The sequence below is a fragment of the Lissotriton vulgaris genome, chromosome 3_1 (assembly GCF_964263255.1).
Source record: "Lissotriton vulgaris chromosome 3_1, aLisVul1.2, whole genome shotgun sequence".
NCBI classification, from domain to species: Eukaryota; Metazoa; Chordata; class Amphibia; order Caudata; family Salamandridae; genus Lissotriton; species Lissotriton vulgaris.
In genome coordinates, this window is record NC_141689.1 from 508,023,825 (window position 1) to 508,038,798 (window position 14,974).

Genomic DNA, 14,974 nt, shown 5'->3' on the forward strand with positions numbered 1-14,974 from the left:
CTATTTAGGCCACCTGCAGATGCCCTTCCTGGCTGACTGGCAAAGGGAGTTTCTCATGGCCCCCATCCAGAAGGAGGAGATAACGGAGGCACTGGAAAGCATGAAATCCGGCAGCGCTCCTGGTGCGGATGGCCTCACGGTATCATTCTATAAAACCTTCAAGGCGCAACTGGTCCCATATCTGATGCTCTTGTTCGACGATATTTGCCAGCAGGGCAGCATGTCGAAATCCATGAGAGAGGCGCTGCTCATCACCATCCCTAAACCTGGCAAACCCCTTGACCAATGTGGCTCTTACCGGCCGCTTTCCCTGATCAATGTGGACGCGAAACTGTATGCTAAAATCCTTGCGACTCGCCTCTCGCTGCTGGTCCCGGATCTGGTCGCCCCAGAGCAGGCTGGATTTGTTCCCTCTCGCAATCTCACGTACAATATCCGCACAGTCCTGGGCACGATCCAGCATGTCAAACACGAAAGCAAGGCTGTGGCCATATTCTTGGATATGGAGAAGGCCTTCGATTCGGTCGAGTGGCCGTTCATGCTGAAGGTCCTTCGTAAATTCGGCCTCGGGGAGCCGTTCTTGCAAATGCTGGGAGCCCTTTACTACAAACCCACTGCGAGATTGAGGATGGGTAACCTGGTCACCGCTCCCATCGAAATTGGGAGGGGCACGCGCCAAGGTTGTCCCCTCTCCCCGCTACTGTATGCTATGGTGGCGGAGCCTCTCGCCTGCGCTATACGAGAGTACCACCGGTTTGAAGGGATCAACTTCCCGACATACCAAATTGGTATCTCCACGTACGCAGATGACACTCTACTATATGTCCGAGAACCGGAGACCAACCTCTCTGCGGTGCTGCGAGAGGTGGTGAGGTTTGGGGCTCTATCGGGCCTCCGCGTCAACTGGTCCAAATCAGTAGCACTGCCCCTGACCCCGGTGACGCTCCCCTTTGACTCGGAGTACCCCTTGCAATGGACCACGGACTCCATTCGCTACTTGGGGATACGCATCCATACAGATCCGGAGGTTTTGATCCGCGAGAATTACGGGGTGGCCTACTCCAAACTGACGGATGACGTCGAGGTGTGGTCTAAGCTCCCACTTTCACTCATGGGCAGGATTGCACTCATGAAGATGGTGGTGCTCCCCAGGTTCCTTTTTCTATTCGTGAATATACCAATAGTCCTTTCCAAAACCTTTTTCCGGCAACTCACGCAGACACTTGTCCGCCTAGCGTGGGGAGGCAAACAGCCGCGGGTGCAGTGGAAAACGCTCACCCTTCCTTACGAACAGGGAGGCCTGGGGGCGCCAGATCTGGAGCGATACTACAGACTCGCACAGGGTGCCCACCTTCATACGTGGATTCACGGGGACCCGGACATACCTCATGTCAAATTGGAGCGGCTCTTTGCAGACCCTGTCCCGCTCCCGGCGATGGTGTGCTATCCGCCCGATAGACGGGTCGGCAATCTGGACTCCATAGCTGCCACGAATCATGCTTGGCATGCTCTGATCAGCCCCCGCGAGTGCTCCCTGCTGTATTCACCTTTGCTCCGGATAGAATGGGCGGCCTGGTTGACTCCATTAACGGAGAAGGGTGTCCTGTCGGCGCTACGTGACCTTGGCATCGTTACCATGGGGGACCTCTTTACAGAGGGCACTCTGAAAACGCTGCATCACGTCCTTCAGTCTTGTCCCGGGGCGACGATGCTGCATCGCTTCCAATATCACAGGGTCCGCAGAGCGGCTCTGGCCGTTTTGGGCCCGGGCCTCGCCGAACCACCGGTAGTGCCGGAACTTACCTATGTCATCAAAACCCCCTCAGCGCGCAAATTGATAACGGCTCTTAGGTCGTTGGGCGATGGTCAGCGGCAGTGCTCCCCCTCCAAGGCCCGCTTGGCCTGGCAGACTGACCTCCAATCTCCTATCTCAGACGACATGTGGAGGTATTGTGCCACTAACACTAGGAAGATCTCTCTCAACGGCAGGCACCGGCTGGTGCATTTTAAATTCTTGCAGCGAGTCTACTACACTCCTGAGAGGTTGCACAGATATGGCCTTCGTGACTCAGCGGAGTGTGAGCGCTGCCGCTTTCACACGGCGGACTTTTTCCATATGGCCTGGACTTGTCCTGCAATACACAAATACTGGGTGGAAGTCTTTGCGGACCTCAGTACCATCCTTGGTGAGGTGCTCTTGCCCAACCCGGCGCTCGCCTTACTTGGTTTTTCAAAACCCCTCCCTGTGGCTCTGCGACGACTCGCGGACATGGCACTGCTCATGGCGAAACGGCTGTTAGCATTATGCTGGATGCGGGGGCCGGTCCCTACCAAAAAAAGATGGGAAACAGACCTGCTTTACTGTTGCACACAATCGGAGATGTATAGTGAACTCCTACCGCCCAAGAGTAGACCCAAAAACTTTTGGGGTATGTTTCGGGCTTTCCAGACTGCGAGGGAGGGTGATGAATCGGACCCAGAGAGTGTGGAGCTTGATGTACTACAGGAAGATGGGGCTACTGCAGCTGTGCTTGAGGAGTATGATGGTTGATAACCTCCACGTTGTGTCAGAATGATGGTTCTCGCCTGGCGTTTGAGGTGTGTGAGGTAGATGTGACTTGAGACGGCCACGCTGATTGGCGGTAACCACTGTCCCCCTCTTGGAGCATCATCTCGCCTTCGCGGGCGACTGTTCATTCCCCCTCAGCCTAGCTGGAGGGTTAATGGTGGTAGTGTGGGGTGGGGGGTGGGTGGTGGACGCGGGTTTAGGTAGTCTGGCTGGTTCTTCTTTGGGGGTGGGTGGGTTTGTTCTGTTCTGGGTCTGGGTTTCTGCACAGTCCCTCCCGGATGGCTATGTCGATCCTCCTACTCTGACACGCCTTATTACACCTGGGTCTGACTCTGTTTGCATTGCGGTGCTTGCATCCTGCTTACAAAATATGGCTCTCCGGTGGTAGCTGATATGTTCTGCTACCTCTACACACTGGTTCCGCGCCTGCGCTCTTGCCGCCAGGCCCTTGGGCTGTTGGATGTTACGGCTGTGTCATTTACTTTTACGCAGGGGTTTGATAGGTGTGTTTTTTATTTATTTTTTTCTCCCCTTTCCCGTTCCTGATGCCGCCGGCCTCCGGGTTGTAGGCGATGTTGGCTGTGTATGTGACCTGGAGTTGTAATAAAGTAAAAATTTAATAAAAAAAAAAAAAAAAAAAAAAAAAAAAATATCCAAATTTTGTTTTTAGAAAAATCTGATTTAAAATTATGATTAGAACAACCAATAATAGTAGACATGGTGTAAAATCTATAGAACTATGAAATACACTAATTAAATGGATATTCTACTCGGTTCAGCAACCTACTCCTTCCCAGTATTTTTCAAGATTACATGTTTAAACAGTGGTTTGAACTCGTCCTGACTGTTGCTGGCCAACTATTTCAGAGAGGTGTATTGCGACCATTCTGTGAGTTGCAGGATTAATTTTTTCGCCCTAGCCTTGAATTCCCCAAATACTTAGCCTGGACAATGTAAGTATTGACCAAATAGAATTTCTGTGCTTACTGTACAAGAAGAACTCTCAATTCGAAATTCGAGAACTCTAATATATTTATGGCACAAGTCAAGGATGGACTGGAACTCATGTGTTTGAAATGGAAAACTATACTGGGCAGGGATATTACCAATGATGGCATTACTATGTCTGTAAACATGGGCTATGACATATCTCTGCTTGCATACATTTAAGATAGTGAATCAGACATACTATAGACTACAGAAATTGCTTAGGTGAAACTGCCCTAAGACTTCTAGATGTATTCTTGAAGATGCTCACTAACTACATATGTTTTGTAATTGTCAATGTCTGAATTTTGGACCAATATAACTAGAACAATATCAGATTATTCAATTCTAATATCACTCTGTCAACTTGATCTTATTTTGTTTCGACGAAACAGTAATGCAACCTGACAACCAATTTATCTTCAAAACAAGTGTTGTTGTAAGGCTATACCTAGTCCTTGAATTGATTAACCCCCCCACACATTGAGAAACATTGAGTAATGGTGGTATGTGATGTACCGCGCTGCATTGCAAACAATGAAGGGTGAGCAGAGGATAAGATGGTTTCTTAAGAAATGAGGGCCTGAGATTATCATTTAATGTACAATGCTTAACAACTTTACCAGCAAGGAGTTACATATACTTACAATGGTTTTCGTATTATATATCTTCGGCACTATCTTCTATTTTGCAAATGTACATTGTTTTTTCTTCTGCCAAGGTAAATGAATCCAAAAAAGTGTGCACAAAGATGTGCGATCCAAACCCCGAATTAGCTAATATATTCAGACGGCTCAGCCAACTAAGGCCCCCATTAGGATGGCGGGCGGACTTTGCCCGCCCACCATCCTTGTGGAAAATGGGACCGTCCGCGACGTGAGCGGCGGTCCCACCATGCCAATTATGATGTGCCCGCCAGACTGGTGGGCGCCTCATGCATTTTTAACATTGCGCCACCGCCCGCCGCAATGTTAAATATGCAGGCATGCATTTGCATACACAAAGCGGCAGGCACCGCGCGGTGCCTGCCAATTTGTGTATGCAAATGCAGGAGGGTACCACAGGTACCCCCCATGTGCACCCCCTCCTCTTGCCTTCACCATGGGGGCCCGTAGGGGGCCCCCAAAGTAAGGACCGCATGCCTTTCTGTGGCGGCACTGCCGCCACGGAAAGGCATCTGCATGAGGCCATCCTAATATGGCTGGGGGTATCTGGAAGACACCGCCATCCATTTGAACCCTTCTCCGCCCTGGCCGCTAAGCGACCAGGGCAGAAAAGCAGCGGACGGTGTTTACGTCCGCTGCGGTCCCCCCCGCCATTGTATTATGGCGGGGGGAAATAGGTGGCAGCCGGGGTCGGATGTCGGGGGGATTGCCACCGCCTGCATCGCGGTGGCGATCCGCCCGACATCCTAATGGGCCCTAATTTCGGTTTACCAAATAGTAGATGCTCTCATAATACTCAAATCTACGTGAGCATGTCATAATCATTGATTTCACACCACAAATACATTTAGCACCGAACAAACAAATATAATAGATCAACATAATACAAAGTGCTTTAACATGAAGTGCTCTAACAATGTTTATGCTGATTGGGGAAAACAGACCATGCTTGTTTTCAGCCTCTCTTACATACCGCAGCTTGAACTGTGAACGCACCTCCCCGTGTTCTAGCTGAATCAGTTCATTATAACAAGCAATCATACTGTGATTCTCCATAAATCTCTGCAATAAAAATGAAAAAGCCAATAGCATGAGTCAAGTGACAATGATTTTCAACTTGCTCATACAGTACATGTATTTCCAGTCAGAGAAATTATATGAATCAACTTTACTTTAATTTTGCCAACATTACTGAATACCAAGGTACTGCACAACATTTCTGTGATTGAACAACAAATAGGTAATGGGATAATGTGTCACTTACTAACAATGATTTATTTAAAAAAAGAAAATAAATTAAAATAAAACATGACAGCCAGAGACTTTTCAAATACATATACCCTGGCTGGAGGAGCAACATGGGTGGTTAAACCAGCTTTTGGATCAAAATAAAAACACTGGATTTACTTTTATGAAATAAGATATGGCATAGCTTACAAAAATTATTAAACTCAATTTTATTTCCCAAACAGGCTGTACGTACTTCAAAAACCTTTGGAAAGTAGCACTGGTATTATTCCAAACTTTCTTCTACGTAATTTTCTTGGCAGTGAAAAGCCTCATAAGGCCTCATTAGAGGCCCCCAAAATCGTAAGTTCTGGGCCTGATTCCCTCAGCGATTCCCCATTTTCTCCAAGATTTTGAAAAATAGATCCCTTGTTTTCCAGTGGCTCTGTTAACCCCCATGGGGAAAGACTCATGATATTGCCCTGTCTGTACCCTTGACGTGGTTTTCCTCCAACCGTTTGCCTTCCAGCCTGCTGTTTTTGCAGACTTCCTTTCTGCTGGCTTTTGGACTCTGCAGCCTTTTTCACTGCAAGCCAGTACTAAAGTGCTTAAGCTCTCTCCTTTAAGCATAGTAACATTGACTTACACCCAACTGACACATTTAATTTACTTGTCAGTTCCTAGTATTGTGGTACTTCAAGTAAATTAAATTCTAGTAGTGGGCCTGCATCACTCCTTACATCACCCACTCAGATTGGCCTTTAAACATGTCTCATGCTGGTCACTGTAACCTGTTTGTGCATTTTAACATTGGATTGACTTATTACAATTAATAAGTGATACATTTCAATAGAGAACAGGTAGTAAAGCTAAGTTTGATGTCTAAAGATTTGTAATTCAAAGCCCTCTTAAATGGTAAAGTTGGATTTTAAGTTACAATTATGAAAATGCCACTTTTAGAAAGTTAAGCTAAGATAGGGGTTAGGCCCAGTGGACAGGACCCAGGTAGGGCCATTTATCAATGTATTAACAAGAAAAAAACCTGGAATCCTATTTCTTTATCATTAGAAACCGCACTTTGGGGCATATTACCAACAAGTAGCAATATTTATCGCTAAATAGGCTTAGCAACGATTTTTTTATCGCTGACTATCGCTGGATATGTTAGCGGAGAAAACAAGCTATTAGCAACGTTTTTCTCCATTGTGCTAAAATATCCAGCGATAGTGGCAAAATTCGTGAATATCGCTCGGAATACAGCGATATTCACGCTTTAGCGACGAAATGCTCTTAGCCATGTTATCCACCTCCCATTGGATAACATGGCTAAGAACTGGTCTGGGCAGGTGTTAGTAATTGGAGATATTCGCGCTTAGCGTGAATATTTCCAACGCTACTCCTGCCTTGCTAATAGGCGATAGCGACGTTAGCGACTGGTTGGGTACTCTCACTTTGCATATCATTAACGATAAACATCGCTGACATGCAAAGCGGGCCCCAAACCACTCGCTATCGCCTAAAAGCTGTCGCTAACATCAGTTAGCGACAGCTTGCTAATAGGGCGATAGAATTATCGCCGCTTAGCGGCCGAACGCGGCCACTAAATCGGCGATAATTGCCTATCGCCACCTTTGGTAATATGCCCCTCTGTGCTTTTGGTGGTTGGGGTTATTTATTTACCCCATTCTTTCAACACTTTTGTTAATTATTTGGGGAAATTCTCTTTTTTTTCAGAACAACACATATATTAAACAAAGGTAAACATTCAACATTCATGACAATACCATGTTTAGATAACGTGAAACATTAATATCTTTTACAAAAACATCATAGTACACACAATATGTAAATCTTTTAAAAAAACATCATAGTACACACAAAATGTCAAAGATTTAAAGACATTTTTTACCCATATACATCACATACATGTATATATACCAACAAACACCTAATCTTACTAATATATATATATATATACACAAGTATTTAATGTCCTAATTCAATCATTTAACTTCATTAACTTCATTTAACTTCATTTCTGGTAATGGGATGCAGTAACAATATCTGCTCCACACCATTAAATACAATGAATAGCAAAATGACAATTATTGATTTATAGAGTACAGAGTAATTGGTGAAATAGGCATACTTCTTAGTACAAGACCCAAAACTACAATCTATTCATTATACAATGCAATAAAATCATGGAGAAAGCGTCAAACAAATCGCACTATCCAGCTTCCAGGTAAGGATCACGAAAACAAGCAGCTAAGTATTACATGTCATAGTCATTACGTTGGTGTAAACAGAGTAGGGTGGCTTTGTGAAAAATGTATACCTACACAACAGTAGCAATAAAAACCTCCTTGTGAACGACAAACAATAACCACAAAAGAAAACAAAATGCAATAAGGATTGACTTGATTACTCATCACATGGGCAAGCGCTGATGTCTGCAGTAGAGTATTGTTTTAATAGAAACAATTAGCCATCATATGGAACCTAATCTAAACCTAGCCAATATGCTTTCTCTTACATATTTGTTATAAAGAGTTAATAGGGAGCAGTTGCAGGCAACGTCTGGATTACACAATATTCTCTAACCAGGGGTTTGGTCACTTCCACTTACTCCCTAGTAGCCTGTCTATGCTTAGTAAAGCTATCCTGGACCCAGTATTTATCTTTTTTCATAATGGGCTCGGGCGCTCAAACAAATGTTCACAACCCAGAGTTAAAAACAAGTCTTTGATGTATTTTAACCATGGAAATGTCAGGCCATTGGTGCAAGACAAGCAGTCTCTAATGACTGCCCAGTTGAGCTCAGCTTTCTTGTTTGCCCAAATTGAGCACCAAAGGACCAAGAGGACAAAATTAATAATATCTTGCAAGTACTCCATACCTAGCTCCTGGTGCAGAGAAAAATGGAGTGTCAAAGGGGCAACTCCTGGTAGCAGGCTACAGAATCTATTCTCCCCAGCTTACATTGCCCCTACATCTCTACATCCCCAAATACCCATACCGTCGGTTAGAATTGGTAGGCATTTCTGGCTGTATAGCTCTAAAATCGAGGCAATCGTCTTTTTGCCAAAAGACGTGGCAAGCAATAAGGTAGTGCCTACAGCTTGGGTATAGTGGATTATCCTGCTTTTAATGCAGGATGACCAGGTGCACATGTCATCGAACTCCAGGCCAAGGTAAGAAAATGAGCTCACCCTAGCCAATTTTTTCCCACCTATACTTTAAAAAAACAAAAACCTTTTATTTATTGATTTCACAAAGTACAAAGAAAAAACGTACACTTGAAGACACATGTTTGACATATGCAATTTTCCGTGGTCCAGATGTATACATAGTATTCATGAATAGCACAATTTACACACACATTGCTTGGGCACACAGTGATAGTTTTTTTTTACCACTCTAACCCCTCTCCAGGTGGGTAGGTTAATTGCTCGGGTCTCTCTGTAGGCTGGCACCCTCTTCCGTTTGAGAACTTACAGATGTGTGATCCAGCAAGTAGAACCTGTATGGTTGCCAGGCATCAATCAGCACCTGTATTCGTGCTGTTGAGAGCTTGTATAATAGCGAGACCACTACTATGAACCTGGGCGGCATCCCCAGACTTATCAGCGTAGCCCGAAGAAAGGACCACTCTAGGGAATCAAAGGCCTTTTCGGTATCCAACAGTACTGCAGCTGCTGGGAGCGTGGTTGAGATCCATTGCAATATGGCAAACAAACTACGAAGGTTCAAAGCGGTGGACCTGTGCGGGATGAACTCCGCCTGGGTGAGTGAGATCAGCTGATCAATTATCAAGGTCAACCTGGTAGATAACATTTTCAATAGGATCTTATAATCAAAATTCAATAGGGATAATGGCCTGTTTGAGCCCCATCTCTGGGGGTCTTTACCTGCCTTGGGTATTAGTGTAATCACCGCCTCATGAAGAGTTGGGGGGAGAACACCTGTTTCTATTGCTTCCTGATAAACATCTATAAGATGGGAGGCTAGTGTCTGCTTGAATGTTGTATAGAAGCTGCCGGAGAAGCCATCTAAACCTGGCGCTTTGAACCCATCCATTGCTTGTAAGGCTTGATCCACATCGTACACCGTGAATGGCTTTGCCAAAAAACTCCCTATGTGCCGTCTTCAGAAAAACTAAGGCAATTTCGGCCAAGTAGATATTACTAGTAGCAGTATCCGGGGAGACTTTAGTAGAATAGAAATCTTTATAGTACAATAGTATCTTGTCTTCTATGCCCTTGCAGTTGTCCATAGTCTCATCTTCATCACCGACCAAGCTGGTGATGTATGTGAGGGCTCTGTTAGGCTGAATCAGTCTAGCCAACGTGCAGCCTGGACATCTCCCTCCACATATCTCCTGGCTACCACATATTTCCCTAAATAGTGTGATTCCCTCTCCGCTGCCTCATGAAATTCAGCCAGGAGAGCTGCCCGTTGCCTCAGCCCAGAATCCGTCTGGGCGTTCCCCCGCTCCGTTTCAATAGCCAATAATTGCCTCTCAATCCTGGATAGGGTATGATGCAGATCTTTAAGAACTCCAGCCCATTTTGAGATGAACACTCCCCTTATGTATACATTAAATATCTCCCAGAGCATGGCTTTAGTGTCCACTATGCCTGCATTGAGTTCAAAGTATTCATCAATGGCCTGACTTAGCTCGTTGCAAATGATCACGCAGCGCCATTTTGGGAAACTGCCACCGCGTGACTCCAGTCCCTGAACCCGGGATCCGCATTCCCACCGCAACTGGGGCAATGTCCAACAAAGTATACTTAAAATACTTTGTCACACTCAGCCACGTATCCACGTTAGGGGTATGGAGCCAGTAATCCAACCTAATCCATGTATTGTGGGGCACCGCATACTGTGTGTACATTGGCGTGTCTGCATGTAAGTGTCGCCAAGCATCAATCAGCTGATACACATCCAACAGCCCAAGCATATGAACAAATGTTAGATGCAATTTCCCTGCACAACTGAAATTGTTAAGGTCTACTATCCGTATCCCCTCATTCGACTTCTCAAATTGCACGTCCATGTTAACAAAAGCAGCAGGCTTTACTTTCAACACCTACAGTTCGACCTGTAACCCATAACCCCTTTCCTATAAATATTGTTAATCCCTTGTATGCTCTCTATGAATGATCCAATCATCCTCACACCACCAATGTTTCATATGAGCTAACACGCCTCTCTCCACCTACCACTGTAATCACGTCTACCTTCGTCTAACTCCATCACAAACACAATGGGGTAAAGCATGGAACAGTTTCTTGAGACAAGTCAAAACTCAACCCACTAACCAAAAAATCTCTACATTAACCGCTAACTATAAATGTGCTTTACCAGGGGTAGTGACCCCTAACATTTCTTGTGGGCCTGGTAGGTCTAAGGCAAGAACCCCAGTTGTTAAAGTATTTAGGAGAGGCAGAAATTGCATGGACATTTTTAAAAGATTTATCGAGCATAACAAACTGAGGCTCCCCGTAAGAAAACTCTAAAACTCTTCATTTCACTTTAGACACTAACACGGTCAAGGATTATGACAGTTACCCCTTCCCCAGCCTTCCATGATGAAGCACGGGTATAGTACCTGCAAGTTTACCTACACATGCATAGGAACTAGCCTAGGACGCCACTGTAGCTAGCTCACTAGGCAAACCACATAGCACCGCAATGATGTGCCTGTACATGCAGTGCTACTAGTACTTTTATAGAGTGAATGAGTCAGTGGCAGAGTGAAGTGTGTTAACAGCAGGACTGTCGATTGCTGTGACCAAGCATGAATCTGTGAACATTTCTCATACTCAGAGGTGTACAGAAGTACACCATCTCAGCTCAAGACACAAGATTTACTGTATCCTTTCACGCGAAAAGGGCAACACTCACTCCATAGGGAAATTGCAGTTATATAAAAGTTCCACTGTTAAATACAGCACAAACTGAATGACTCAACTTGAGGCCACGTCTTTTACAGAAACTTCCTGTCCAAACTTTACTTCCCAATAGTAGTGGTGCACACTGATCGCTGAAGAAGTTACACTTTGCGATCATCCCTAGGACACAAAACAAAGCATAAAAAGGATGTTCCTAGAGGTAGCATTGCGCTGCCATTCATTTTCCAATCTTCACCCTACAACTTATAACATCTAACAAAAACGCCATTGAGCCAACATGAAGCTGGTAGGCACACATGGCCTAGGGAACCCATATGTAAGCAAAAGGATCTGGACTGCAGGGTAAGCCGCAAATCAAACAAACAGCTACCACACATATTTTTGCAGTATCATTGTTGGATACCACCACAAGATACTTAGGGGCAGATTTATGAGGCCCTTGCGCCACGTTTATGCCGCTGTTGCGTCACGCAAGGCGGCGTAAACGTGGCGCATACCTACGAACGATTTACAACGTGACGCATCTACGCAGATGCGTCATGTTGTAAAGCCCTGCGCCGCTGTTGGGCGTTCCGGCGCAGGGTGGGCGTTCCGGGGCAGGTGCGCCTCGCAAAAGTGGCTGAGTGAAATCTATGAGATTTCACTCAGTCACTTTTAAGCCAATGCTGCGTCAAAAGCCTGCGCCTGCTTGAAGCAGGCGTAAGTCTTGACGCAGCATTGTTAAAATGGGGCACCCCCGAGCCTTGCTGGAGCTGCGTTGCGCTTGCGACGCAACTCCAGCAATGCGACACATTTCCGGCACAGATGCGTCACGCATCTGTGCCGTTTTTGCACCATGGTGCGCCGCATTATAAATGCGGCGCACCATGGCTGGCGGAGCTGTGGCGCACTGTGGCGCATGTTAACTGGCGCATCCCTGGGGATGCGCCAGTTAACATAAATCTGCCCCTGAATGCTCAAAAACTGGCCCAACTTGAGCAGATTCATGAAATTCACTATTCCAAGTTTGCTTTTAGACTGTAACATTGATCACCTTTTACTAGTTGCTTAACGCACAGAAGGGTACTGCCACTGGCACCCAGCGCTATGCATTAAGGCCATACTGCAAAAGCAGTGTGCTGACACACTAGCCCAGCACAACATCACATGGTCACTGTCCTCTCTTTAATTATTGAAAATCTGGGGATCTCTGTATGTCTTCGGTGGACAGACGGACTATAGTTGGTACTATTCGTATACTGTTCCTTTGCTGACAGTCCACTCACAAATCTGCCCTCTGGTGGAGCACACCTGACCAACATACACACAACTTCCACCAGGGACGGACAGGAAACATAAATCATCCCTGCAGAAATGGTCAGGTCAGCCTCCTACCCAGCATACACATCATTGAAATGAAGCCTTGGGGACATAGGTGAGTGATGAAAGTTTCTCCATCTCTGTATGCACCCCGAGGAGCAAGCAGCACACAGGGACAATGCCAGAGCAGCAGAATGGAAAGTCCAGTCATGGCTTCCGCTGTTCTGATGGGAAAGCGTTCACATGTAAACCCTTTTTACTTCCTCTACTAACATGGGGATTTTTTATCGGATTACGGTTGTAAGATGCTACAGTAAACTTTAGTTAAGATCCATTGTTGTAAAAAAAGTGATGGCATCTCTCTAGCATAGCAGGAAACTGTACGTACACATAATAAGGGCCCAATTAAGAGCCTGGTGGTCCGAAGACCGTCAGACTAGTGGGTGAGCGGTGCTCCAGCACTGCCTCATTTTGCGGATTCGCAATCCGCGGATTTGCGAATTTGCGGATTTGCGAATTCACAAAATCCGCGGATTTTGCGAATCCGCGTATTTGCAGATTTTGTGGTGATGGGAGGGGGTCTTCTGTGCCAGTTCACGTGCCTCTTATTTGTATGGTCAGAGACCGATCAGAGGAGCAGATTAGGAGAAAGGAAGCTCCTGGTCATAGCAACTGCATGTGGATTGCGCTCGTGAAAGTCAAGGATGCAAGTGACTCTGTCCAGCATCACAGCGGATTTTCGAAGGTAGATGTGGGGAGAAAGCAGACCTGTGCCCAGCCTACTCATGTAACTATTTTACAATGGCGCCAGCAAGCTGCCAGCGCCGTTGTAAAATAGTTACAAAGTTAGCTTGCACAGGAAGCACTTAGATAAAATAAAGCAGCACCTGCTTCGTTTTATCTAGTGGTTCCTGTGCAAGCTAACTTTGTAACTATTTTACAACGGCGCTGGCAGCTTGCTGGCGCCATTGTAAAATAGTTACATGAGTGGGGGTTCAACTTTTGAACCCGTTATGTCCGCAGATTTTTTTTTGCGGATTTTGTGGGAAATCCGCAAAATTTGCGGATTGCGGATTTCCCAAAAATCTGCAAAATCCGCGGGCGTAACGGATTTCCCGCTCATGCCTAGCGACCACCCCATTAAGACTTGGGCAGTCGGACCGCCATGGAACTGCCACCAGGGAACTGGCAGCAATATGCATGGCGGGATAGCATATTACGAGTTTCCTCTCTAACGGTGGTGTCATGGATGTTCTTATTCCATGTACACTGTGGCAGAGAGGAAACAGAGGGGGCCCTCCTCTGCCTGTGGATGCTCACAGGGTGGCAAAAAATGTGCATGCACACCAGTTCCTGCATGGCATGGACTTTCGAGTTTTTGCAGTGTAGGAACCTTCCCCCACATGCATCAATCTAGGATTTTGCATTTCTTAAATAGCGAAAATTAAGGAATCGCTATTTAGGAAATGCAAAATGCTATGCATCATTTTTTTCGGTATTTCTTTGTGATTCGGTAAAAATCGCATTTTTTACCGAATCCCAAAGAAATACCGAATTCTTAAGTTAATTTTCGCAATTTCCATTGATTCCTATGGGCCAAAAGGCCCATAGGAGTCAATGCAAATTGCGAGTGGCACTTAGAAAATTTCATGGGTGCAGGGGGGGGTCCAAAGGACCCCCCCCTGCACCCCTGAAATGTATTTTTCGCATCATGTTGCACACACACATGTCCTAAGGACATGTGTGTCCGTAACATGAATGTTGAAAAAAAAACATTTAAAGCATTTAAAACACTTTTTCCAAATTTACCGAGTGGTTCAACCACTCGGTAAATTTGGAACCCTAAGTGCGAATTTTCACTTGTCAAAGTGATGATGCATTGCTTTTAAGAAGTCGCACATCTGCGACTTCTTAAAAGCACCCGCAATTTTAGAACTCGCAACAATGTTGCGAATTCTAAAATTGCTTCATGCATCCCAAAAAGCACTTTTGCATTCGCAAACGGCCGATTTTAAGGAATCGCACCGTTTGCGAATGAAAAAGTGCTTGATGCATGTGGGGGCACGTGTCTGGCGTTCCCATAGCGGTGCCTTTTTCAAAGGCACTGCCGCCTTTGAATGAGACACCACAGTGGGAACCACTATACCACCACCCTGCCAGACCACTTGTGAGTGGTCATTTGGCAGGTGGGCAGCGGTGACTCTTGGCCAAAAGTCGCAATCGTGCCCAAAGTGTTCCTCAATTTAGAACTGAGCAGTATACGTTTCAGGTAATTCCACATAAACATGGGGCAGATTCACAAAAGT

General features: G+C 45.7%; 1 protein-coding gene across 1 annotated transcript in view; it reads right to left on the minus strand.

Annotated features, from left to right (window-relative positions):
* PDE8B (phosphodiesterase 8B) overlaps positions 1–14,974 on the minus strand; it is a 1,129,923-nt gene that overhangs the window by 348,420 nt on the left and 766,529 nt on the right. Inside the window, exon 7 of the mRNA XM_086960753.1 lies at positions 5,195–5,283. Coding sequence (XP_086816879.1) covers positions 5,195–5,283 — 89 coding nt within the window. The remainder of the gene's footprint in view (positions 1–5,194; positions 5,284–14,974) is intronic.